At 41.8% G+C, this 24,763-nt stretch overlaps 1 protein-coding gene across 4 annotated transcripts in view; it reads left to right on the top strand.

The window, feature by feature from the left end:
• Window positions 1–24,763, top strand: part of DOCK4 (dedicator of cytokinesis 4) — a 397,340-nt gene that overhangs the window by 357,317 nt on the left and 15,260 nt on the right. For 2 of the 4 annotated variants that reach the window (XM_038397428.2, XM_038397418.2), the window contains 13 exons: window positions 20–106; window positions 2,984–3,088; window positions 5,413–5,554; window positions 6,145–6,311; window positions 7,990–8,076; window positions 9,722–9,898; window positions 17,408–17,491; window positions 19,368–19,487; window positions 19,862–19,983; window positions 20,283–20,403; window positions 20,929–21,010; window positions 21,238–21,347; window positions 22,983–23,150. In XM_038397428.2, coding sequence (XP_038253356.1) covers window positions 20–106; window positions 2,984–3,088; window positions 5,413–5,554; window positions 6,145–6,311; window positions 7,990–8,076; window positions 9,722–9,898; window positions 17,408–17,491; window positions 19,368–19,487; window positions 19,862–19,983; window positions 20,283–20,403; window positions 20,929–21,010; window positions 21,238–21,347; window positions 22,983–23,150 — 1,572 coding nt within the window. The remainder of the gene's footprint in view (window positions 1–19; window positions 107–2,983; window positions 3,089–5,412; window positions 5,555–6,144; window positions 6,312–7,989; window positions 8,077–9,721; window positions 9,899–17,407; window positions 17,492–19,367; window positions 19,488–19,861; window positions 19,984–20,282; window positions 20,404–20,928; window positions 21,011–21,237; window positions 21,348–22,982; window positions 23,151–24,763) is intronic. The other 2 variants (XM_038397445.2, XM_038397456.2) reach the window with 1 other exon arrangement.

The raw sequence follows: 24,763 nt of genomic DNA, 5'->3' as shown, positions 1-24,763 counted from the left end.
GTAACCTGTTTGTCTACAGTGTTGGGAGAATGGCATCATCTTATGCAGGAAGATTGCAGAGCAGTACGAGAGCTATTATGACTACAGAAATCTCAGCAAGATGAGGGTAATGTACCCGGGTGCATTTTGGTCATTCAGAATAAAGAGCTCCCTTTTGATTAGAGTTAAACAAAATGATTCTTAGCATATTAAGTTTGGCCTTGTAAGCCTAATACGACTAGTATGCAATCCTTACCTTTGATTCTTATTTGTTCCCTATAATGTATATATCACCGGTGGCCAAACTTACTGACCCTCTGACTGAGGTTCTGGACAATCTCCAGAAGTTCGAGAGCTGGGGCGTACCTGCCGGGGCTTGGGGCTTCAGCGGAAGTGGAGCTAAAGCCCTGAGCCCTGGCAGGTGCTTCCCACAGAGCTGAAGCCCCGAGACCCCCTTTCCAGCTAGGCAGAAACAGGAGGCGATGTATGGGGGGGCACATGGGTTCACACCTCCCCTTCCCATTTTTTCCCGGGGTTTGCTGGCTCCGTTCAGTCACATTTTGCCTCCCTCTCCCTGTGCGACAGCTGCTTGAGCCAGCAAGCTGGGAGCTGAGGCAATGGCGAGAGGCAGCGGTAAACAGCTGGGAGCTGCAGGGAGAGCTGCTGCTTTTGCTGCTGCCTCTCCCCATGGAGCTAACTCCTGGGAGTTCGATGGAGGGACCACTGAGGGTATCGGGGGGCCTGACTCAAGCTGTTGGGAGGGCCTGAACCTTTAAATTGTGTTCCCCCAACACTCAGCAGGCCCCAGTCATTTCTGGCAGAAGCCCTTAGCCCCACCACTCTACCTCAGGGCAGAAGCCTTGAGCCCCTTCTCCCCCCAGTCTGGTAGATGGAGAATGTGGAGGACATGAGGGTGCTCCACGACCCACATTTTAACTTAAAAGAGCCGCTGGTTGGCTACACCTGGTATATATGTATAAAGTATTCTGGGATATTTGCAGAATAACAGTAAATGGATAGATTTTAAATGCTTCCATTTTGGACAGCCATCCAAAACATTTTTAACACACGAGTGAGTACAAAGCTGTACTTTTGTTGTAGTCATATTTCTAGCTAACACTATATACAATCGCTCTGTTATGAGCAGCTGCCCACCTTCATTATTCTAATTGCTTGAAAAGCCAAGCAATGGATCGTTAGTTCTGTATAAATATTTTTCTGAGAGCCATGATATTTTTTTTAAAATGACAATTTAACAATTCAGAACCTAAATAAGGGTTTTGTCGTCTCTCCTATTAGAAGCTTCCTGTTCCACTAAAAGGTTTTTTTAGGAACTCAAAAACATATTTAATGTTTAGTTTGCTCTATTGGGTAGATAGGGCCAAAGACATAAGAAGAAGCAAATTGAGTACTACCATAAAAATTTTGCCCTTAGTAATGCCTAGGGCTGCAGATTTGTCACATCATTTTTTATCAAACGTCATAGAGCAGACACAGTAAATTTAGTAAAAGTCACAGATCACTAAATTTACTGTGACCGCTCCATGATTTTCAATAAAACATCTCCTCCTCCTCCTCACTTTGACAGTTGGGCACTGACAGTTCGTAACAGTGCCCCTCCATCCAGACATCGCAACCCTAATCCTGGCCCAATGTGGAAAGTGGTAGGCTGGGGGATGAGGAAGAATAGAGAGGTCACTGGGATGGAGCACTACATTACAATTGAGGGGCAGCCAAACCTGAACAGCACTGCAGCCCCATGCACCAGGTCCCAATGCCACTTACTGAAGTTTGGCTCCACCCCCTCCACCTCCTCCTACCTGATTCATGACAGAGGGACAGCTGGGCCAAACCTGACCAGTGCTAAAACCCTGTACGCCATGTCACAACATCTAAAGTGGGCTGCCACGTCCAGCCCTGTGGGACAGGAGCCACCATTGCGGGGTGAGTCACAGGCACACAAGAAAAGTCACAAATAATGGGAAGATTATGCTATCTGCCACACTTTTTCCCATCATGACAAACCTACATCCCTAGTCTTGCCTATTTAATTGGTTCTTGACATATCTATGTTGTGAGTATCTGAAAGACTGAAATGCTGAAGTCTTCCAGTACATATACACTGTTGATGTTAATCTGACTTTGTATAAAAATGAGGTTTCTTCATGTAATTTAAGTAGGGCGGCAATTAATATTACTTCTGATTACATTTCCCCCCAAAGTCTTCAATATTAGCAAATTAACAAAATTATATCAATAACTGACTAATGTTGATCCTTTTCTTTTTATCACTATTTGTAAATATTGACAGAGAACCTGTCTCTTGAATCACATCAAGACAAATAGGAAACTTTGAAACCAAGTCACTTTGTGCCAATATTTTGAGTGAAACAACAACTGTATATATTGGTCAAAGAAAGGATTTTTATACATTTTCTAAACTGGAATTTTCAAAGGAGCCCAAGGAAGTTTAGGTACTCAGCTTCTATTGATATTAAATTAGATTTAGACACCTAACTTCCTTGGGCAGGATTCTTTGAAATTCCCAAACCTTAATGTCCTGTGCTTATGAAAATGCCCATGTTATAGCTAGATACTTGAGTAATCAGCAGAATACTTGGGATTATGTTTCAAATTGGGTGTGTATGGGTATGGTGGTGTGCGTCTGTGTGTGGGTGTGTGCATATAATCAGAATGGAGATGGAAAATTAGGAAGATTATAGAAGAAAAACATGCACATCTTTATTATTCTAAGAGATTTGTGTGTTGTGATTTCTCACCCCAAAACAAACAAAAACAAAAGGTAATATCTGTTCTTCCTAAGTGAAAATAACTGCACAAAAATTCTTGGAAGCTTTCAATCCACTGTAGAAGAGTCGTCTAGTTCTCCTTATTGCTGATTAAAACTGCAGTGTGATTCTAATTCCCTGGGGCACTGAGCAGCCTCTTCTCTGTAAAAGCTTTAAGTATAAAACATATATTTCTTCTTCTCAATCTTATTCAGATGATGGAAGCCTCTTTGTATGATAAAATCATGGATCAACAACGTTTGGAGCCAGAGTTTTTCAGAGTTGGATTTTATGGGAAAAAGTTTCCATTTTTCTTAAGAGTGAGTAAATTCAGAATCAAGTTAATGCACTAATTCTATCAGTCATGCTTTCATTCATCTTCTCTTCCCCTACTTGAGAACTTGATTATGTCTTATGCCAGTTCTTCCTTTGTAGGAGATGGAAAACTCCAGGTGTTTTGTCTAATGGGGTAGCCTCTTAATATTCTTTTAGGGGAGTGAGATGTTTGTTCCCACAGAATGGACAACAGCTTCTCCAAAACCATACATAGCTTGAGCTCCAACTGTGTGTCGGTATACAAATGGGAGATCAGGCCTCAGCTATGGGCTACTAGGGGAGCAACACTTCCTCAAGAACCTTACTCCCATTTTGCTTTTATTAGTGACTTCCCAGAAACCTGTTGGGGTATGTTTAGGGGTGGGGGCGAGGGTCTACTGAGCAAAGGGGCAATTAGGGAAAGTAATCAACACCACCCCTTTACCAAGTACAGATTAGGGATAACTTTTTCAAAGCTACCTATGTCTCATTTGTCCTCTTGACTTTTAATGAGACTTAGGCTCCCAAGTGCCTGAGTCACTCTTGAAAATGGAACTTAGGTGCCATTGACTATTTTTACCGTAGTTTTCCCCTTTTGTTGATCCAGTTGTGCTGACTGGCACAGCAAAGACTCCTTCCACTCTCCACAGCATCAATCTCATGGAGTCTGCTCCTCTGTATTCCCCGGCTCACACACTCAAACAGAGCAGTGATCTGGGTAGCCTGCAAGGGAGGACTTTTTGGCCTTGCAGACTGGTAGGGGAAATCACAGTCTTGCTTTTAGTAGGTATAGTATGAAACTCCTTCCCCTTAAAAGAGGTGACACAAAACACATCTCGTGGGTATATTATTACTACTTGGTTCAAGCCATCTTCACAAATTTATTTTAAAATCTTAGGTTATAAAGAATTTAAGGTTTGGAAAATTGGCAAAGTTTGTCAATTGGTAGAATAAATCTTACTTAAAAAAATCATTGCACGATAGATATTCAGTTGTTACTGATCTATACATTTGTTTCAGCCTTTTTTAATATACTTTTCCCTGTGAGTTAATTACAAATAACACTGCTAAAGTACAGAGAACAGTGTTACTCTCTGTTAGCTTTGCAAGCATGCTTCAGGACTTACTATTTATATCTGCCTCAATTTTTTTAAGGCAAGTGGCTTGTTAATTATTGTGGTGAAGTCCCTAGCTATGTTTGCTGTGGAAAGGGCTTCACTTTTTCAAATGCAAGTATCCTCAGCTATTATTTGTATTTGCACTCAAAGAATATCAGAGTTTATTTCACCAACAGCTATTCACAAGAAAGGCTGGCGCTCTCAGATGCATATGATATCTGTTTGTGTTCTCATGATTTTACAGAGATGATTATTATATTTACCAAACATTGCTAAACAAAACCACTGCAAAAATATAGATAAAACAAGTGAATTTATTTAACATTATTGCTTGGGAAATGATGAATGTGCATATTTATTACTGATAAATTGGATAAAATCCTATAATATACAAAGATGAGGCCCTGTCTAAAGTCCTATGCCCAGGGTTATAGGAAGCTGATGAAGAAGAGTATTTCCATAGCACTTGTGGGTATCAGCACAACCATTGTAAATAATAAGTGCTGCTTTGGGAATTCCAGCTCCTGGCATCTAATGGTTTATGTGAGGTTCATGTTGCACACACAAATGTTTAAGAAAGCCAACCTGACCTGGTGCTGCAGGGGAACAGTGAGCAGCCATGTGGAAGATTCAGAGTTGGAGCAGGCTCAGTTACCCTCATTCTCTCTTTCCCCCTAAGGCAGGGCAGGCCGAATATATCAGACTGGTGATCTGAGCAGTCTTCAGAGGGAGAGGCAATAGGGATGCATTCTGAAGGATTCTTATCCCTTCCCTTTCTCCAAGGTGCATATCTATAAAGCAAGATTTAGGACTAACCAGCAAAAAAAATTCAGTACACCACACAAAGGATGTATGACTCTCCTGTTTCCTTCACTATCCATTACTTTACATTACCCGTGCATACTTTCAGCTAGTAAAAACAATGTTTGCCTTTCAGATCACGGCTTACAGAAATATGTAATGATTAGATTTTTCAGAATGCCTCAAGCAATAAAATGTATTTTATATGGCACAATTACATTTGCTTTCCTTTTGACTAAATCACTTTTTCCCTCTATATATTTTTCTGCTTTTGCCTTTTGTTACTTACCTTTTTCTTTGTTCAAATAGTGCAATAAGCATCCCCAAAAGCCCTCTTTTAAAAGTGTGTCTTTATTTATTTAATGGTACTCAGTTATTTTCATGTAACTAGCTCTGTTTCTTCTGTACAGAATAAGGAGTTTGTTTGCCGAGGCCATGACTATGAGAGACTGGAGGCTTTCCAACAGCGAATGTTGAACGAGTTCCCACATGCCATTGCTATGCAACATGCCAATCAGCCAGATGAGACCATCTTTCAGGCAGAAGCACAGTGTATCCATACTTTCACAAGATCATACTCTGCAGTTAATTTTTGCACACTTTTAAAAAAAAATTATATTGTTACAGCCAAATTTACATGTGATGTAATTTCACTGAAATAATTGGAATTACATCAGGAAAGAATTTAACTTCTAACACTTTTTTTTATTTCATAATTTCTTCAGGTAACTATTTCCAGTCATTCTTTTATGCTTCTACGTGTTTTTGTTTGTTTATTTAAAAATCCTTGATAGGAGATCACTGGTTAAACATTTTGATTTCATTTAAATTACTTTGCAGAACTGTCAGACTTTGAGCACTAGTATGTCAGTTTAAGTTGCAATAATTCTAATTCTTGATTTACAGAGCATGGTATCATAGGCTATGGGTGAAATCTGAAGGAGTATCCATAGTTAAATATTATAATTTCCATATACTAGATAGCTGCGTTTTAGAAGTAAATGTGACTTGTTAAAATAAGTTAATGATCTGGAAGCTTAAGCATGTGAACTTTCAGAATTTTTATTTCTTCATGCTTCAGGAACCAGTCTACTTGTTTTGCTGGTGATAAGTTAGTTTGGCCCTTAACTTTTTACATGTAGATCTGCAGATCTATGCAGTGACACCAATTCCTGAAAGCCAGGAGGTCCTGCAGAGAGAGGGCATCCCTGATAACATCAAGAGTTTTTATAAAGTGAATCACATCTGGAGATTCCGATACGACAGGCCATTCCACAAAGGGACCAAAGACAAGGAGAATGAATTCAAGGTACAGTACCATATAGTTTCCTGTACTACTGGTGCTGTATAACATTGTTCATAAGATAATTTACAGTTATGTGCCCAATGAAGTAGATAAGAGTAAATTAAATGGACCCTGCAAATAATGGTAAATCAGGCCATTCCACAAAGGGACCAAAGACAAGGAGAATGAATTCAAGGTATGGTACCATATAGTTTCCTGTACTACTAGTGCTGTATAACACTGTTCATAAGATAATTTACAGTTATGTGCCCAATGAAGTAGATAAGAGTAAATTCAATGGACCCTGCAAATAATGGTAAATCAAGTGTCATTTCCATACTCTTCAGATTTTAATTAAAATAAGGAAGACAAACATAAGGCAAGTTGTCACTTGCCCTACATATCTGCACAAGTGAGTGAGAATGCGTAAGAAGCCCACTTACTTCCCTTCACACGCTACCTGCATAAGCTACCTATATAGCTTTGCAGGGGGAGAGTAGCATCCACACTGTTTGCTAAAACAGTTAAACTGGCACAGACTGGGAAGTAAAGTAATCTGCGCCAGGCATAAGGCACAGGTGATTTCTCCTGTAGAAGAAGGGGGAAGCAGGAACCAACTTGTGACTCTTTAAGTTACAATATGGTTCCTGGTCTGAGCTTGTGATATGACAACTACATGCTATCTTTTAATCCAGGGCCAAGCCACAAATTAGTCCCTAATAAATAAATTATAATTAATCCTATTAACAAAAATATTGGTGTGTGGAAAATTCACTCTTGCCTTTTTCAGTACCAACCTTAACACTGACCCACAAGACACTTGGAAACTCTTTCAGCATATGCCTGCCTATATATATATGTACCTAGTCAAAGATATTCATCTCTTAGTAATGTATATATGAAATACATTTGTATATCTTGGGCTTCAATAAGGGAATTATTCAAATGGATAAAGTGCATTATCACATGTTGGTATTGCTGTAAACTTAGAGTAAGAACTATAAGGGTAATAAAAAGCACCATAAAATGAGCTTAATGAGTCAGTTCTATATTCTCATCAAAGTTTAGGATTCTTTAATTGTACTACTCTGATGTATTTTATATAAGCATTATATTATATACTGTAGGAACCTTGTAATTCAACAGAATTTTGTGTCACAATAATGCTTTTAAATTACTTTAAGATATTTCCCTAAAAGGCACTTAATAGTATTATGTGTTTGTGGGTGATGTATGCAATACACTTTGATATATTGTAGGACTTGATAAAGGAGAGTTAGTCACTCTTTTTAAACATAAGTGTTTTCCCATTTGTTCCTTATCTCAGGAATACAAAAACTAGAAAGTGTCCTTTTTCCCAATAGATTAGGTTGTGAGTAGCTTTCATCTGTAGTCCATTTAGAGAACAGAGACCAGGATAAAAAGAGTATCCTCCACTCATGAGTTCAGCGGAAATTAATAGTCAGTCCTAGACGGTAAAGGAGAAAAATGTATATTGTATTCTTTTGGGTGGTCATTTGAGAAGATTTGGCTATTACCAAATTACTGTCATTCAAAATCACAAGAATGAAGAAATTAATCAGTTAAGAAAAGATCAAACAAACCACTGAAAATAGGGCAAGGTGGCAGAAGCAATGTGCATTCTAGATCGCGTGTCTCCAAAAGAACAATACACCAAATAATTTGCTTTTGTATTTTGCAGAGTCTATGGGTGGAAAGAACAACACTGATCTTAGTGCAGAGTTTACCTGGGATATCCCGTTGGTTCGAAGTGGAAAAACGTGAAATAGTAAGTATGAAGAGATCTATTAATAGACTCTTGCTTCCAAGTTCATTTTGGATACTGGCTTAGCAACTAGGTTACTTCTTTATATGTACAGCATGTAATAAACCAGATTTAAAGATTTACTAGTAATATCTAGTGTTGCTAGTGGCAGGAATCCATCTCAGCCTGCTTTTTATGCTGAATAAAGCTCATAAATGATTTTTAAATCCTTCTATGGTATCTAGTTCCCATAAATAATTGAATAGCACTGGTAGGAGCCACCAACCATCATTATGATTGAGTCAAACAATTCAAGACAAAAAAACAAGAAAAATATAGTCAGAGGTGACACTGAATGTCAGCAAGTTATTTTCTTAGAACCTGGTATGACAGTGTTCCCTGCTTAGAATATTTATGGCCTAACATGTCTCTTGGTATACTTGAAAGGTAATCATTCTGAGGGCCCCCATTCTGCTAAAAGTGCCATGGGGGTGGATCCCTCTCTCTCATGGAGCTCTGTTAAAGTCACTGGGTCTCTGCATGAGCGCAGAAACCTGCCTACATGAAGCTCATTGTAAGATCCAGGTCTAAAGTAGCAACCCATTACTAACAGCTTGTAATTTGTTTTCTTCATAGTTAAATTTCAGGGAAACTTCTCTAATACATTCAAAACATATTCTGGAAAATAATTCTTCTTGTTTAAAGTTCTCTAGCTAACCTGGCAAGTTTCAGGCCCAGAAGGTTGGCACATGCAAATATTCTCCTTCTTGCCAGAGAAGACAGTCCAAAACTAATAGGAAACTATAATGCGTCCCCATTGAACGCAGGGTTACTGCTGTACAAATTATTTCCTTTTAAAAATCTACTCTTTTTTATGTTGTTATTTTGTTTGTCAGTCTTTCTCTCATCCTTCTGGTATAGTCCTAACTGAAAAACAGCTACTCAATTTAGTACAAATCAAATGATACAATTCTGTGTAAAGCAAGAGAAAATCTGCTAGTTGTTGGTACTGTGGCTGCTGCTCCAGTACACATAAATTCCCAGATTAATACAGCACAGCCCAATATTTTGCATAAAAAATGTCACCTCAAAACAGCAGGAGACCCTCCCATAGGTACCTTTATCACCATTACAGTCAGTTTTTGCCAGCAATTATAGCTGAAATAATACAGTTTCCTCTATGCTTAGCATAGCACATACTTGCGTTGTCTCAAATACCACTGGGTGGTAACATTTGGTAAATGATGACAGCTATAGAGGCCATAGAAGTCTATTCTCTACTCTAGCTACTGAATTATAAAATTTCTTCTGCCTTTCCTGTCTTCTTGCAGTATATATTATTATCTGACCCTTTAGTAAGGCACAGAAATCACTCCGGGCCTGATAATGAGTGCCCTGTTAATTTCACCAGGAGTTAAAGGGCTCGATATTTTGCAGGAGGTGTTCACCAGCCGTGCAGAGTCAAATAATATGAATTGCTGATGGAATTTGGTCCTTGCTTGTGTGGTTGAAGTCATTCTGTCTTTGACCCCATATCTCACAAGGCAACCCAAGCATGTAGGAATTAACCTTTTTTTAGAGTCTAGAATTCGGCAAAAACAGCCTTTAATAAATTATCTGTTAAATATTTGAGAATTAAGCATGTTCTTGGTGATTTTTTTTCCCCCAGGTGGAAATGAGTCCCCTCGAGAATGCTATTGAAGTGCTGGAAAATAAGAACCAACAGCTGAGAACTCTGATTAGTCAGTGTCAGACCCGACAGATGCAGAATATAAACCCACTCACAATGTGTCTGAATGGGGTCATAGATGCAGCAGTTAATGGTGGAGTTGCTAGGTACCAAGAGGTAAGCAGTTTATTTATAAAATATATATTACAGATCTGTTGTATTATCTGTTTCATGCATAGTTTTACTAATTTTAAGCTTTCAGAGTAGCAGCCGTGTTAGTCTGTATTCGCAAAAAGAAAAGGAGTACCGGTGGCACCTTAGAGACTAACAAATTTATTAGAGCATAAGCTTTCGTGAGCTACAGCTCACTTCATCGGATGCATCCGATGGACAGAGTTGGCAACAGGCTTTGTTGTCCACATATCTATTCAGGGGATACCATCATAGGGCCTAATCACATCAGCCACACTATCAGAGGCTCGTTCACCTGCGCATCTACCAATGTGATATATGCCATCATGTGCCAGCAATGCCCCTCTGCCATGTACATTGGCCAAACTGGACAGTCTCTACGTAAAAGAATGAATGGACACAAATCAGATGTCAAGAATTATAACATTCAAAAACCAGTTGGAGAACACTTCAATCTCTCTGGTCACTCGATCACAGACCTAAGAGTGGCTATACTTCAACAAAAAAGCTTCAAAAACAGACTCCAACGAGAGACTGCTGAATTGGAATTAATTTGCAAACTGGATACAATTAACTTAGGCTTGAATAGAGACTGGGAATGGATGAGTCATTACACAAAGTAAAACTATTTCCCCATTTGTTAGTCTCTAAGGTGCCACAAGTACTCCCATTCTTTGATGGTTACTGATTTTTTTCCATGAAATGTTAAACCGCTCTATTTAAAATTAGTTTTATCACTCTTTCCTACATTGTGTCAGCTTCTTTTTAGGTCAGGAGATAGTTTTGAACAGGTTTCTATTTCTTAATGAGATTGTTCTGCCAATAACACTGTTACATTTATTCCTTAATAAGAAAGGGTGTCTGTGACAACTTGTTCTCCTAGATCTTCTCCAAGTCTTTCAAGAAACTGATCTTCCTGGGAAAGTCTAGAAGGAAACAGTGTGTGTAATTGAAAAGTATTTTGTCACCTCTTACCTATATTCTTGTTGAAGAATTGTTCATGATCATCATCATGCTTGGGCCACCTTCATGATTACCTTAAATTTTTGGAATATTATCCCTGGGTAGAGTTCTGTGGTATGTTGAAGCTGCAGCTCTGAGTAAAAAGAAAAGATGTGGGCACTACAAGTATTAGCTTGTTCTTGACATTTTCCCCAGAAGTCTTATAAGATATTTCTCTGTATGTTGGAATCCCCCTACCATAGTATGAGAAGGTGAAGAAGTTGAATAACAGGCTTCAACCTACCCTGGAAACAATGGTCCACACTTAGCCATTTCAAAACATCTCATTTCAGATGCTGTCATCTCTTCCACCGAGTGCATCTGATGAAGTGAGCTGTAGCTCACGAAAGCTTATGCTCAGATAAATTTGTTAGTCTCTAAGGTGCCACAAGTACTCCTTTTCTTTTTGCGAATACAGACTAACACAGCTGCTACTCTGAAACCTCTGGTAGTGAGAGATAACACAGTCACAAACACCAGTCACAAACTATGGACCCACTGTAAATTAGTGCCCACTTTGATCATTTGCTGCCAGCATCTCAGACTTACACAAAGCCCTTCCAAAGGTACTCGCTGGCTCAGTAATCTGCACTTTGATATTTGAATGTTGCTAATCACCTCTCTTGCCATGCAAAAGAAGAAGCTGAATACCACTCTGCCCACTTGACCGAAAGGTCAAAAGCAGTTTAAAGAGTCACTGCTCACTCAGTGTGTCAGATTTTTGAAGGCAGCAACTGAAGTAAGATGAAAGAAAATGAACCTGACACATTGTTGGGATGTACTGCTAATGCAGAAACAAATCATGAATTGGTAAACTAAAAGTTCTAGCCTGCTGCCTATTCCTCCCCTGTTCCTGTGATCTATGATCAACCCATATATTCCCCTCCACCCTGGGTGATACATAGTTGGTCCCTACCCCTTTTTCAGCTCTCCCCCTCACACACTTTTTTTTTTAAAAGCTGGGGGAGGTGAAAGAAAATCTAAGACCATGAATAAATGAAACTGCTCTCGTTCTTTCTTTTCTAAGAAATAAGTGATCAAGGTAATATCTTTTATTGGATCAACTTCTGTTGGTGAAAGAGACAAGCATTCAAGCTTATAGAGAGCTGTCTTTGGGTCTGAGGTATTCAGTGTCACAGCTAAAATACAAGGTGAAACAGATCTCATTTTTTCATCTCATTATTTTTTCTCTTCTTCCTCCATTTCCCAAAGGCATCGCTCCATAATTGCTTTCCCTTCCTTTCTCTTCTCTTCCCTTCTCTACAGGGCCACACACTCAATGTGTCTGTCCCCTTTCCAGCCCTGGATCTTCAGGCCTAGACCTGAAGTGTGAAGTGAAGTGAAGGGTAGACCTGAACTGTGAATACAGGCTCTTCAACAGATATCATCCTCCCTATTGCAGCATTTTATTGCAGGGCAAGCCAGGACCCAGAAAAAAGATTCTTCAGTCAACCCCTTCTTCTTGCAATGTAACTTCCCTCCGCAGGGCCAAAAAGAACCCATCTCCTATTGTCCATGCTGTTTCTTAACACTCCTCCTTCTTTGGGTGCTTCCTCATGTTGATTCCATTCTAGGTGTGTGCGCGCCCACGTGCAGAGTCGTCGGAGATTTTTGCCTTAGCAATATCAGTAGGGTCGTCTGTGGCACCCCCTTGAGTGCCGCGCCCATGCACTGGTATATTAGATGCCACCATCCCTACGCCCTCTCAGTTCCTTCTTACCGCCCATGATGGTTGGTTGGAGCATCTCTTCTTGCATTGCAAATGCGTTAGTGGTTCTTTACAGCCCATTGTCTATCTTCTTTGTATATAGTTTGTAGGTACTTAGTTAGCCATTAAGTTAAGTGTTAGGTTAGTTTGGTAGTTAGACTCCCAGCTGGGACTTCGCCCCAGAGCAGGGCATGCCCTGTTCCCCTGGCTCCAAACCATGCTCGTCATGCAGCAAGCCGATACCTATTAGTGACCCCCCAAGACAGCTGTTTTAAGTGCTTGGGGGAGTCCCATAGAAAGGATAAGTACAAGAATCTGTAAAAACTTTTGCCCTAGAACCCAAAAGGAGCAGGATATCCACTTGAGGGCCCTCCGCATGGAGGCTGCACTTCTTCCTGTGTTGGAGCCCTCCCGCTCAGACCCCACGCTGAGCACCTCAGCATTGGTACGGAGTGCACCGCCAGCACTGGGCTCCACTCAGCACCATTCCCCCCTCGCCGGTGCCTAAGAAGCAGCAAAAGAAGAGCTCCCCAGCACCAGAGGGGAAAGGGGCTTCGAGCAAAGGATCTATGTCAGGCCAGGTGCCCATCCCGGAGCTTACTATGGATACTGCTGCAGTCGGACTCTCTAGCCTGGCCAATGATCTGCCTCCTACTCCTGGAAGCGACAGGGGACCCCGGCTTCTCCTAGGACACTCGTTGCCCAAAGCAGCCCCAGCAGCTAAAGAACAAGCAGGCCGTCTGATACTGCTGCGCCAGACTCAGCTAAGATCCCAAAATTTAAGGGCAAGCCAGTCATGGATCAACCACATACAGCAATGGAGCATCCTCTCTGGACCTCAGGCTTAAATCCCCATCTCCACAGCCTAGGACCCCGGCACCACTCTCTCCCTACGAGGCATGGGACACTGGAGTCAAGGCACTGGTCAAGGCCATGGTACTGGCAAGCTTCACACCAAAGATTGCTGTGGCACAGGTCACCTTCGCCTACACGGTCTCCCAGACGTCAGTCCCCACATGGGTGGGGTAACTCCCTATCATGACACTAGTCTCAATCTCCTTGGTACTGTTTGTCAAGCAGGCACCAATCCTTGCCTGCATCTTACCGGTCGCTGACTAGATCAGTCAGCAAACTCAGGCCTCAACAACTCCGCCTTGGTTGCCGGAAGGGCAATGGTCGGAGTCGGATTGGGAGTTCAGCCTCTTGCTGAGGAGGGGAGATTCATTGCCGACCTGCGAGACCGGTATAGCAGCTGCAGCATGGCAGCAGGGACCGTGGCCCACTCAATGGCCATGCTGGAACCCATGGGGCTTGTCCATAATGCTGGTCCCATATTCCCACCAGTCTTCCCTGGCCGCCTCGGACAAGCTGCCTCTGGCACCACTGGCACCGGAGTCAGAACACGACACCGACTCCAAAGCAGGGACAGTGCAGCAGGCTCCAACACCGAAGGAGCCATCCCCAGAGCGGGAAGGTGAACCCGCCCCTCCCCCAGCAGTACAATCGTCGTTGTCTCCAAATGAAGTGGTGGCAGGCCCCTCCCGAACAGGCAGTACCCTCGACAACTTCCAGGAGCGCCAGGCCCTCCTTAAATGGTGGCTGCCAATTTGAACTTAAAAAGTAAGTTCACGGAGGATTCCAACAACCTCTTTAATGTTATATCCTCCTCCGGTGCCTGTCCACGCAGTGGTCCTTATGACTGCCAGATTGCTGTGGCAGACGCCCTCTTCCATTCCGCCTACTTCTAAGAAGGTGGAAAAGAAGTATTACGTCCCTGCAAAAGAGTTTGAATATTTGTGCATTTACCCTCCAGTGGCGTCACTGGTTATGTCCACTGTTAATGAAAGAGACAGGCACAGCCAAGTCAGTGGCACACCAAAAAACAAAAAATGCCAAGAGACTAGACTTGTTTGGCAGAAAAGTTTATTTGACGACAAGCCTGCAATTTTGGGTGTTTAACCACCGGGCCCTGTTAGGCAGGTACAATTTTAATAGCAAATTCAAAGAGGCCCTCCCACAGGACCAAGCCCAGGAGTTTGCCGCTTTGGTGGAAGAAGGCACAGCAGTGGCGAGAGGGGCCCTCCAGATGGCCTGGGATGCTACGGACTCACCGGCCAGGGTGGTCGCCTCGGTGGTGGCCAAGAGGCACAGCTCCTGGCTGCAGTCCTCCAGGTTATTCCAGGAGATGCAGGTCACCATTCAGGACTCCCCTTTGAGGGGGCAGGGCTCTTCTCCATGCTCACGGATACAAGGCTTCACGGCCTTAAAGACCCCCGGGCCACCCTCTGCTCCTTGGGCCTTCATACCCTCAGCAGACCAGAAAGCTGTTCGGCCCTCCGCCTCCCCAGTCTAAGTCCTGCGGCACTCCTCAGCTGGGCACATACAGGAAATAGGATAGAGACTAGGGGTCTAAGCAGCGTTACACGTTGTTTTCCCGTTCATCTGCTGAGCCTGGCCCTTCCAGAAACCAAGGAGGCCAGAAGCAGTCATTTTGAGGATGTGCTTGAGGATGGCGCCTCATTCAGTTCCCAGGATACACCCTCCCACTCTTTCCTCAACCACTGCACCCCTTCCGGTCAGCCTGGTCATGGCTGACCTTGGACCGTTAGGTGCTCGAAGTAATATCTTCAGGGTACACCCTGCAGTTCGTGGCTGACCCTCCCTCCCACCCCTCTTCCCCATCCCTCTTCAGGGACCCGTCTCACTAGCAACTCCTCGTTCAAGAGGTCGAGAACCTCCTGCACCTGGGGGTGGCAAAGGAAGTCCTTCGGGACATGAAAGAAAAAGGGTTCTACTCCCGCTACTTTCTAATCCAGCTACTTCCTAATCCTATGTCGCCTCAACAATTCTCTCAAGAAGTTGAAGTTTCACATAGTCTCCCTGGCCTCCATCACCCCCTCTTTGGATCCGGAGGACTGGTACGTTGCCCTCAACTTGAAGGATTTTCATATTTCCATTTTCCCAGGGCACAGGCACTTTCTCCATTTTGTGCTGGGCCAGCACCACTTCCAATTCACAGCGCTGCTCTTTGGTCTCTCGTCAGTCCCAAGGGTATTCACAAAGTGCATAGCGCCAGTGGCTGCTTACCTGAGGGCTGGGGTGTTCAAATTTACCTGTACCTCGTCAACTGGCTGATAAAAGACTGGTCCCAGGATCAGATGTCGTGGCATCTTGATCCGATTTGCTCCCCCTGTCGTGACCTGGGGCTGTTAGTAAATGAGAAAAAGTTGACCTTAATTCCAGTGCAATGCACAGAGTTCATTGAAATGGTCCTCAACTCTACTCAGGCCAGAGCCTTCCTCCCCGAGGCTCGGTTCCAAGCCATGGCAGACTTGATCTTGTGCATGCAAGCCCATCATCTCACCACCAGTCACACATGCCTGCGATTGTTGGGCCACAATGGCGGCCTGCACTTACATAGTCCGGCACGCATGGCTCTGCCTCAGATACCTGTAGGCGTGGCTGGTGTTGGTCTACGTCCCGAACAGACATAGCATGGACCATGTGGTCAGGGTCCCGGACCTGTACTATCATCACTCACTTGGTGGCAGAATCCTGCATTAGTGTTGGAGGGAGTTCCCTTAGTGGCTCCGTCCCCATCGGTGACCCTCATCTCCAATGCCTCAGACCTGGGGTGGGGAGCCCATCTGGGCGATCTCAGCATGCAAGGCCATTGGTCATGTCACGATCGCTTCCTACACATCAACGTCAGGGAGCTCAGAGCAGTTCTCCTGGTCTGCCAAGCTTTCCTACCTCACATAGAAAGCAGGGTGGTCCAGATCCTCACAGACAATACAGCTGCTTATGTTCTATATCAACAAGCAAGACGGAGCCAGATTGTGTGCCCTTTGCCAAGAAGCCCTCAGGCTCTGGGACTTCTGTACTACATGACATTCATCTCGTAGCTGCCCATCGGGGCCAGAAACGCTTTGGCAGATTGCCTCAACAGGACCTTCTCATCTCACCACCGATGATCCCTCCATCTGGAAGTGGTCAGCATCATCTTCCAGAGGTGAGGGACTGCCCAGATGGACCTGTTCACACCCAGGCAGAACAGGAAATGCCACGTTTTCTGCTCAATTTGGGGGGTCGACAGAGGCTCCCTGTCGGACGCTTTTCTGCTCCCATGGTCAGGGGCTCTGTTGTACACCGTCCCCCCCAGTGCCTTTAATTCACAGGGTCCTTATGAAGACTAAGCAGGACAGGGTGAAGGTGATCCTCATATGGCCAGCTTGGCTGCACCAGCGCTGGTTCAGCATGGTGCTGGAACTTTCGGTGGCTGCTCTGTTACAGCTGCTGCTCAGGCCAGACCTGCTGTCCCAAAACCACTTCTGCAGCAGAACCTGGTGGTTCTGCACCTAACTGCTTGGCTGCTGCATGGTTAAATGTGGAGAAGCAGGCGCACTTGGCCAGTGTTCAACAGGCCCTGTTGGGCAGCAGAAAGCCCTCCACCAGAGCTTCCTAAATGGCCAAATGGAAGCGGTTCACTTATTGGACCTCGGATAAAGGCTTTTCATACAAGAAATGGTTGCCATTTATTTGTGCAGGTGATCTCTGTGTATAAGTTGCATATCAGTTTGCTCAAAAAGAACGGCAGTACTTTTAAATGGGTCTATAACTGTGAAATGAAAATGGGTCTATAACTGTGATACATGATTTTATTATTCTGTACTGCTGTGGGAAGAGTTGGGGTATTGTTTTGAAAAACCTGGTGCCTTAAAGCTGTTGTAAACATATCCATCAAAATTTGTTGTGACTTTGTGCTGTGATTATGTTCTGCTCAGGCATTCTTTGTGAAGGAATATATCTTGAACCACCCAGAGGATGGGGAGAAGATCACACGCTTGAGAGAGCTGATGCTTGAGCAGGTAAAATGGAGAAAAGACAAAGCAGAGAGCCTGCTGTGTATTCTAGCTGAAATTGATATGTTCCCAGATAAGATATGAAATTGCAGTGTTTAGCTGCTCAGTGGCCCTCAATATTTGCTGTATAAGTTTTCAGATAGCCTGCAACTCCCTATAAGTAGGTTTAAAAGTGTAGTTAACTTAATCTCTCTGATCCTCTTCATCCTGTTTTCCTCTGTCCAAAAAAATATAAGTGGACCAGTAAGAGGCAGAACTTCCTTTCATATGATGGCAAGTATTTGTTTTATTTGCATGTTGTTACATATTTTACCACTGCAACAGACTGACACTGCTAAGACTAAAAAGTATATTGTAGCAATAATACAACTTGTATTATGTTAGTTAGTTAATTAATTAATTAAATATTTTTAAAAAACATTCCACAAATACTTGCCTGATTAGGAAATAAAAATAGACTGCAACTAAGGAATTGAGAGGTTGCACTTTATATAACAACTTAGGATCACTATTTGATCTTTGAACTGTTTTTCTCCTTTTTTCCTGTTATATTTGTTTTTATTGTGTGGTTTGAATTACTTAATGTAGAAGTTACTATTTATGGAAAATAAAGATAAATGAGCTGCATAGTTTGTGATGAATTGAAAGGAAGAGAAGTGCTGGGAAATGACATTATTGACTATGTCTACTTTTTATTTTGATATTTTATAAGGAACTTTAAATATTCACTTGGTTAAGTGATAAGCCGGATAAACTTTACCTACTTGGTAGGATGGTCAAAAACATCCAACAAAACATTTTCCAATAAAAAAAGGTTTTTTTTGTCAAAATAGAAATTTTCTGCAGGAAAAATCAGTTTAGGCTGAAATTTTCATTGGGAAAAACCTAGATGAAATGTTTTGTTTCTACATGTTGACCCCATAGACTCCCATGATGCACTGCAGTGGCTCGGTTGCAGGGAAAGCCATGATGCATCATGGAAGATGTAGTCCAGCTGGAGAGCAGGGCCCCTACGAGAGAATGGGGCACAAGGGATCCGAGGGTAAACTCCCATGAGGCACCACAACACCTCTAGCTGAAGCAGAAATTAATGTTGACCTGCACTGAAACAAAATGGTCATTTTCACCTGTGATGGTGAAGTCAATGCAGCTCTGCTGATTTACACCCACTGAGATGCTGGCCCAAAATGTCCACAGGATGCTCTCATTCAAAGATATTACAGCATAATGTAACTATTCTATTTTACATTAAAGTTTATTTGGCTCGTCACTTAACCAAGCCAAAGTTTTAGATCCATTTAAGTAAATCTGAACAAGATAATAAGTGATATGTTCTGGTGCTATTACTCTCAAGCCTGGTGGATTTTTGTCCTTCATATAAACTCACCACATTAATTATCACTGCTTAGGAGATACCTGGTAGTGGAATAACATGGGTTCTGTAGTCATAGCAGGATGTGCATTCCAAGAACTGTGTTTGGACACATCCGTGTTGTCTGCCCCAGTCTACTGGCTCCTTATCAGAGTTGTCATCTCTCACGTTTCTATGCAGTGACATTTCCTTCCCAGTATTGTTTGGGGAAGGTCTTCATTCTTATTTTTAGAACTGCTTATTCACACATTTCACACCGAGTCAGGTTTTCTCTACACATTCAACAAAGCCGCTGGTATCAAGCCAGCTAAGTTCTTCTGCAGCACAAAGAGGAGAAAAGTAAATGTTTTTGACTAGATGCCTGGTTTTGGCCTTAGGCCTTGTTTAATATCAAGGTCCTTTTAAAATATGTATTTCTGTGGATTCATAGCATTGTAACGTGGTGGTTAATGATGGAAAGCAAAAATTAAACTGAAATGCAATGTCTTTTTCTCCCCTTTTTTTGTGAAGGCCCAGATTCTAGAATTCGGATTAGCTGTACATGAGAAGTTTGTGCCTCAGGATATGAGACCTTTACACAAAAAACTGGTAGATCAGTTTTTTGTGATGAAGTCAAGTTTGGGAATACAGGTATGTGAGCAGATGCACTGACAGGCCATAGGACACAGCTTAGCCGCAAGGACTGCTTCATTTGAACATGGTTGTTAGTTCTGCTAAGTGACAAATAGTGACATCTTTTGGTTGCTTGGTTGCATTACATTGCTTTAGCATTGGAGCTTCACTTCACTTTTTAAAATTATCATGTGACTTAAAGAAAAATAATGATTTTACTTTGTCAAAGGAAAATGTTTAACATCACTGCAGAAAAAATACTTTAGCTTCTTAGATATGAATGCACCTAATTCACAATGAAAATGTACAGATAGTAAATTGAAAAGGTATGTCAGAAAATGCTTGACGGTGCTTTTCCTATTCTAATTAACCTTTTTTTAACCAATAATTAGGAATTCTCTGCATGTGTGCAAGCTAGTCCTGTTCACTTCCCTAATGGAAGCCCTCGTGTATGTAGAAATTCAGCTCCTGCTTCTGTGAGCCCAGATGGTGCCAGGGTTATTCCTAGACGCAGGTAAATCAAAGATTAAATTACCAGGAATTTCTAGTTTTTGGCACTTTCATACGATGTACTAGAACAATTTTTCTCTGTAGTGTAGTTTATCATATATATGCTTCTTAATACATCAGTCCACAGGCATCTGCAGACATCCATAGCTGATAAAAATCACAGTATAATAAATAAACCCAAATTAGAGTGGATGAGATAAGAGTGTTTGTTTATTTTCTCTTGGTACCCTATTGATGATTAATACATAGGAAAACCTGAAAGAGAAATTGACTAAATCAATTTTTTATTTTTTTCTGTAACAGTCCATTAAGTTACCCAGCTGTAAACAGATATTCATCCTCCTCATTGTCATCACAAGCCTCTGCTGAAGTCAGCAATATCACTGGGCAATCGGAAAGCTCTGATGAAGTTTTCAACATGCAGGTACAAAGTATTGCCATAGCTAAGCTAAATACGATCTTATTGTGAGTTTTCTCACAAGAAAGCACTAGATTTATTTACTCACTATCATCTTCTATTTAATTTAGAATTGTGATTGAAAGAATGTTAAAAGCTTTTATAAACAGATCTTCATATTCTATATGCTGTCAGCCTTCATTAGTTATAGAGAATGATTATTATTTACATAACTATAACAGTCCAATTTGAAGATATAAATGCATGTGAGAAAAGTTATTTAAAGCTACACAATCTAACACAAATCCATTTCTTTTCTCTAATCAGACCTTTCGGTCTAATTGTCATTAACACTGCAGCAAGTTCAAAATGTAATAAATTATATTTATATTATTTACATCTGTTTGCTGCTTAGAGCTCTTGGAAAACTAATGTAACAAATTATAACTCTCTGCTCTGAGCAAAACATTTTGTAATAGATATGCAGTGTATTTGTATTTTTACAAACTTGTATGTATGATGTGATCATAAGAGTGTCTCATCTACTTCCAGCCAAGTCCATCTACCTCAAGCTTGAGTTCTACTCATTCCGCTTCACCTAATGTGACCAGCTCTGCTCCATCCAGTGCCAGAGGTTAGTGTTTGTCCACTGAGAAAATGGCTCTCAATACACTAACCCATTGATTCTCAAATTATTGCCTGTGTGACACAGAATGCAGTTTATTGTCAGAAGAAAGTGAATTATTGGGAGGGGAACAATTGGATGTCTCTCTCTGTGTTATGAAATTGGCCCACAGAATTTAAGTATTTCAATGCATTTTAGTGCAGTAAGTTATCTTTTGGGTTTTTTTTATATTCCAGCTTCTCCTTTGTTATCTGACAAACATAAGCATTCCAGAGAAAATTCTTGCCTGTCCCCAAGAGAGAGGCCATGCAGTGCCATCTACCCGATTCCTGCAGAACCTTCACAGGTACCCAGTTTGTTAGGGAGATCTATTCATATTTACTCTAATGCATATGATGATAAAGCTTCTTTAACTTCGTCTCTAATTCAGCAGGAAAATTTTATTTTAGAAGAGATGAGAGAAATCAGTAGGAGAAAATTTGGGCACTTCCTCATTTGTTAATGTTCAGATGTTTGCAGATAGGACAGATAATTGCCTACCACTAAAACCTCTACCCACTGTTGTTACTTTTGGTAGGTTGCCTCTGACCTGGCAACATCATGAATACAATGGGAAAAAGGAAAGGTTTTCTGCATATTTATAGGCAATATTAGTTTAGTAAAATATACAGTACATACTAAAGAGGGGTTTCAGAGTAGCAGCCATGTTAGTCTGTATTCGCAAAAAGAAAAGGAGTACTTGTGGCACCTTAGAGACTAACAAATTTATTAGAGCATAAGCTTTCATGAGCTCACGAAAGCTTATGCTCTAATAAATTTGTTAGTCTCTAAGGTGCCACAAGTACTCCTTTTCTTTATACTAAAGAGAAGAAGCAAGAACTGAAATGTGAATCTGCTTAAATTTAATCTACTCTGTGGTTACCATCTGCCCAGTTTAGACCTGGTTTTGATATAAAATCACAGAGGAGGGAGATGCAAAGGTCATATATAGTCCATCTCCCGGCCATTATGTGACTGTTCTTGTGTGAGGTCAGGAGCAAGGAAAGTGGAAGGGCTGTTACAATAGCAGTTGTGCACTGTGAGTTTCCATTCTCCTTCCTCTGAAATGTCCTAAATACTGGCCATTGTCAAAGGCAAGATACACTACTAAGCCAATCACATATGGCAATTCCTAAATCCTTATGTCATTTCAGAAAGGAAGGACAAATAGGAAAGGGGAGGCATTTTTTCTAGCATGGGGGTGAGAAGGGAGGAGAGAGAGGAGAAATGAGTTTTCACTTTAAAATCACCATCTTTGAATCCTAAATCGGAATATCTCTATCCTTTTAGTTCTGTGGATTAAAAAGGCTTACAAAATGAGTTTTGTACCAGCCAATTTTGAATCCTTATTAATTAAATGCTTTTTATTAATAGGCCTACTTTCTTTCCAGTACCTTTTCCCTTGTTATACATGTAAAAGCACTTCTAGTCCATTCCATCTCCACAGCATGGCAGTCATTATTGCAGAAACTGGGGGAAACTGAAGCACTTTGACAGGGAGCCAAATGACAGTGGCAAATAACATCCATTCTTATTCTCCCCAGAAATTCTGCCTCTGACAGCATGATACTCAGTAGTTCTTTAGAAATGACTTGTTGCTTTCTCTCAAATTTTAGTTCTGCCTCTCTCTCACTCACTCTCCACCTCTTGGCTATTAAGGTGGTTCTTGAAGAGAAAATATTCTCCTCTTTTCTATTTAAGCTTTTATACCATGCCCATCATCATGATAGCTGACAATCTCAGAACAAATACTTAATCTTAGCCAGGCTGAGAAGCAGTTCTCAGAGACTACAAAATGAGTACTCTCAACTGTTAGCTTCCTACCACTCTCAGAATGGCAGAGCAGCCAAAGCTGCATAGAGCAAAGACCTGCAGATGTTCTGTATATAAAGTGGCTTTTCGATCAGCCATAAAGAAAGAACTGTGCCATTTTTGCTCCCAGCCTGTAAACTCTTGCTTTGCCAAGTGGAATGTGGCCTCCATTCCCCGCTGTACCAGAGATTCACCAAGAGAGCGTGAGGAACTGCTAGGCCCAATCTCCACTCTCCCAGAGGCTCACCTGACAGAAAAATCTCCCAATCTATCTCTATCCTCAGTGTCCCCAGACAGGGTAAGTAGAAAATTACTTTTCTCATGCAAAGAAGCATATTTCAAAGGCAGGAAGTTTCAACTATTCCCTCTTCCTCTCATGTCCTTAAAGGGGTTCTAACTTTTTTCTAGGAAAAGGGGCAAGTATCCTTCTCAGAGTCCCTTCCTTCCAGGATAGCAAGAATGGGTCATATTCAAAAAATACAGTTCTAACCCTCTATCATCAGAAAAAATATTCACTCTTGAGAGATTTTAAAGGCCAAATCATCACACTCCTTACAGAGATATCCTTAGCACTTTATAAAAATTAGATACTGATGCAGTCACTAGTCCCTACTACTTTTATTCTAGCACTAGTTTGCACTCAGGGTCTCCATCAGAGCATTCATACTATACTCCCTGGATTTCTTTGTCACCAAGTGAAAGAGTAATTTATACTGTTGTCTTTCAACCTGAAAAGAAGAGGCACAAAGGGAAATGCCTGCTCTTCAAATCCAATGCTGCCAGAGCACCTCATTTGAGGAAGTTACAAGGACTGAGTAGGACCCAAGCTACAGAAGTATTGGACAAGTACTCCTGCCTTGAGTGGCTGTTTAAGACTACATCTATCCATCTACTGACTATCTTTCAGTGCTAGCTGCTTGGTCTCTGGCTGGGTTGTGATGCCTTGTCTCTCTTACCTGTTCTCCATATGAAGAATGTGAAAGCCTATTGTTGGTTGAAAAGCTCCGTAGACATTTGCCCCTGTAATTTATTTATTGTCTTTTTTAGTCCTCATTTGCTCCATGATTGGAGTCATTCTCCTACATAAGAGAGACAAGGTGAGTGAGGTGTAATATCTTTTATAGGACCAATCTTTTATAGGTTGGTGGAAGAGAGAAGTTTTCAATCTTCACAGAGCTCTTCTTCAGGTCTGGAAAAGGTAACCAGATTGTCACAGCTAAATACAGGGTGGGACAGATGAGAGGTTAGCACATGTTGCAAGAAACTCCTTAAAATGAAGTGGGCAATTAACACCTCTGCAGTCATAGAAAAAAAGAAGGTTAGTAGGTTACAAAATGTTTTAATGATCCATAAACCCAGTGTTTATTGAGACCATGATTTTTATTTGTTTACCAGAGTTATGAACTTCAGGATGAGGACTGAGAGGTCAGATATGGAGTATCACTTTGTGAAAAGTGTTTGCCCAGAGGTGGTGGCGTGTTTTTGTCTTTTATCATTTTTTGTGTGAGGTCATTCAAGAATGAAGTGATTGTCTGGTTTCACCCACATAGTTGTTGGGGCATTTGATGCATTGGATGAGATACACCACGTGTTGTGTTAGGCATGCCTAGGACACATGGATCTTGTGTTTCGTGTCAGGCATTAATCATCTTAGCGGTGGAGATAAGTCTGTGGGTCATGGCAAATTGTCCAATGGACCCAATGAGCCTGTATCCAGGGGCCCTGGCCAATTGGGGGGGGCCTGGAAAAATGGGCACCCCAGCAGAAATCTGCCATGGGGCAGCAGAAGCTAAGAGCCGTGGCAGAAGCTGTAGGGTAGGCAGGGGAAGCCCCAGCTCTCCGACCCAGGTCCCTGGCAGAAGTGCCAGGTGTGAATAAATTGAACAACTGTCTTGTCAAGCTTGAATGAAA

This window comes from Dermochelys coriacea, chromosome 1 (assembly GCF_009764565.3).
Source record: "Dermochelys coriacea isolate rDerCor1 chromosome 1, rDerCor1.pri.v4, whole genome shotgun sequence".
NCBI classification, from domain to species: domain Eukaryota; kingdom Metazoa; phylum Chordata; order Testudines; family Dermochelyidae; genus Dermochelys; species Dermochelys coriacea.
Note: the sequence above shows the minus strand (reverse complement) of the source record. Positions and strands in the feature narration are given on the sequence as shown.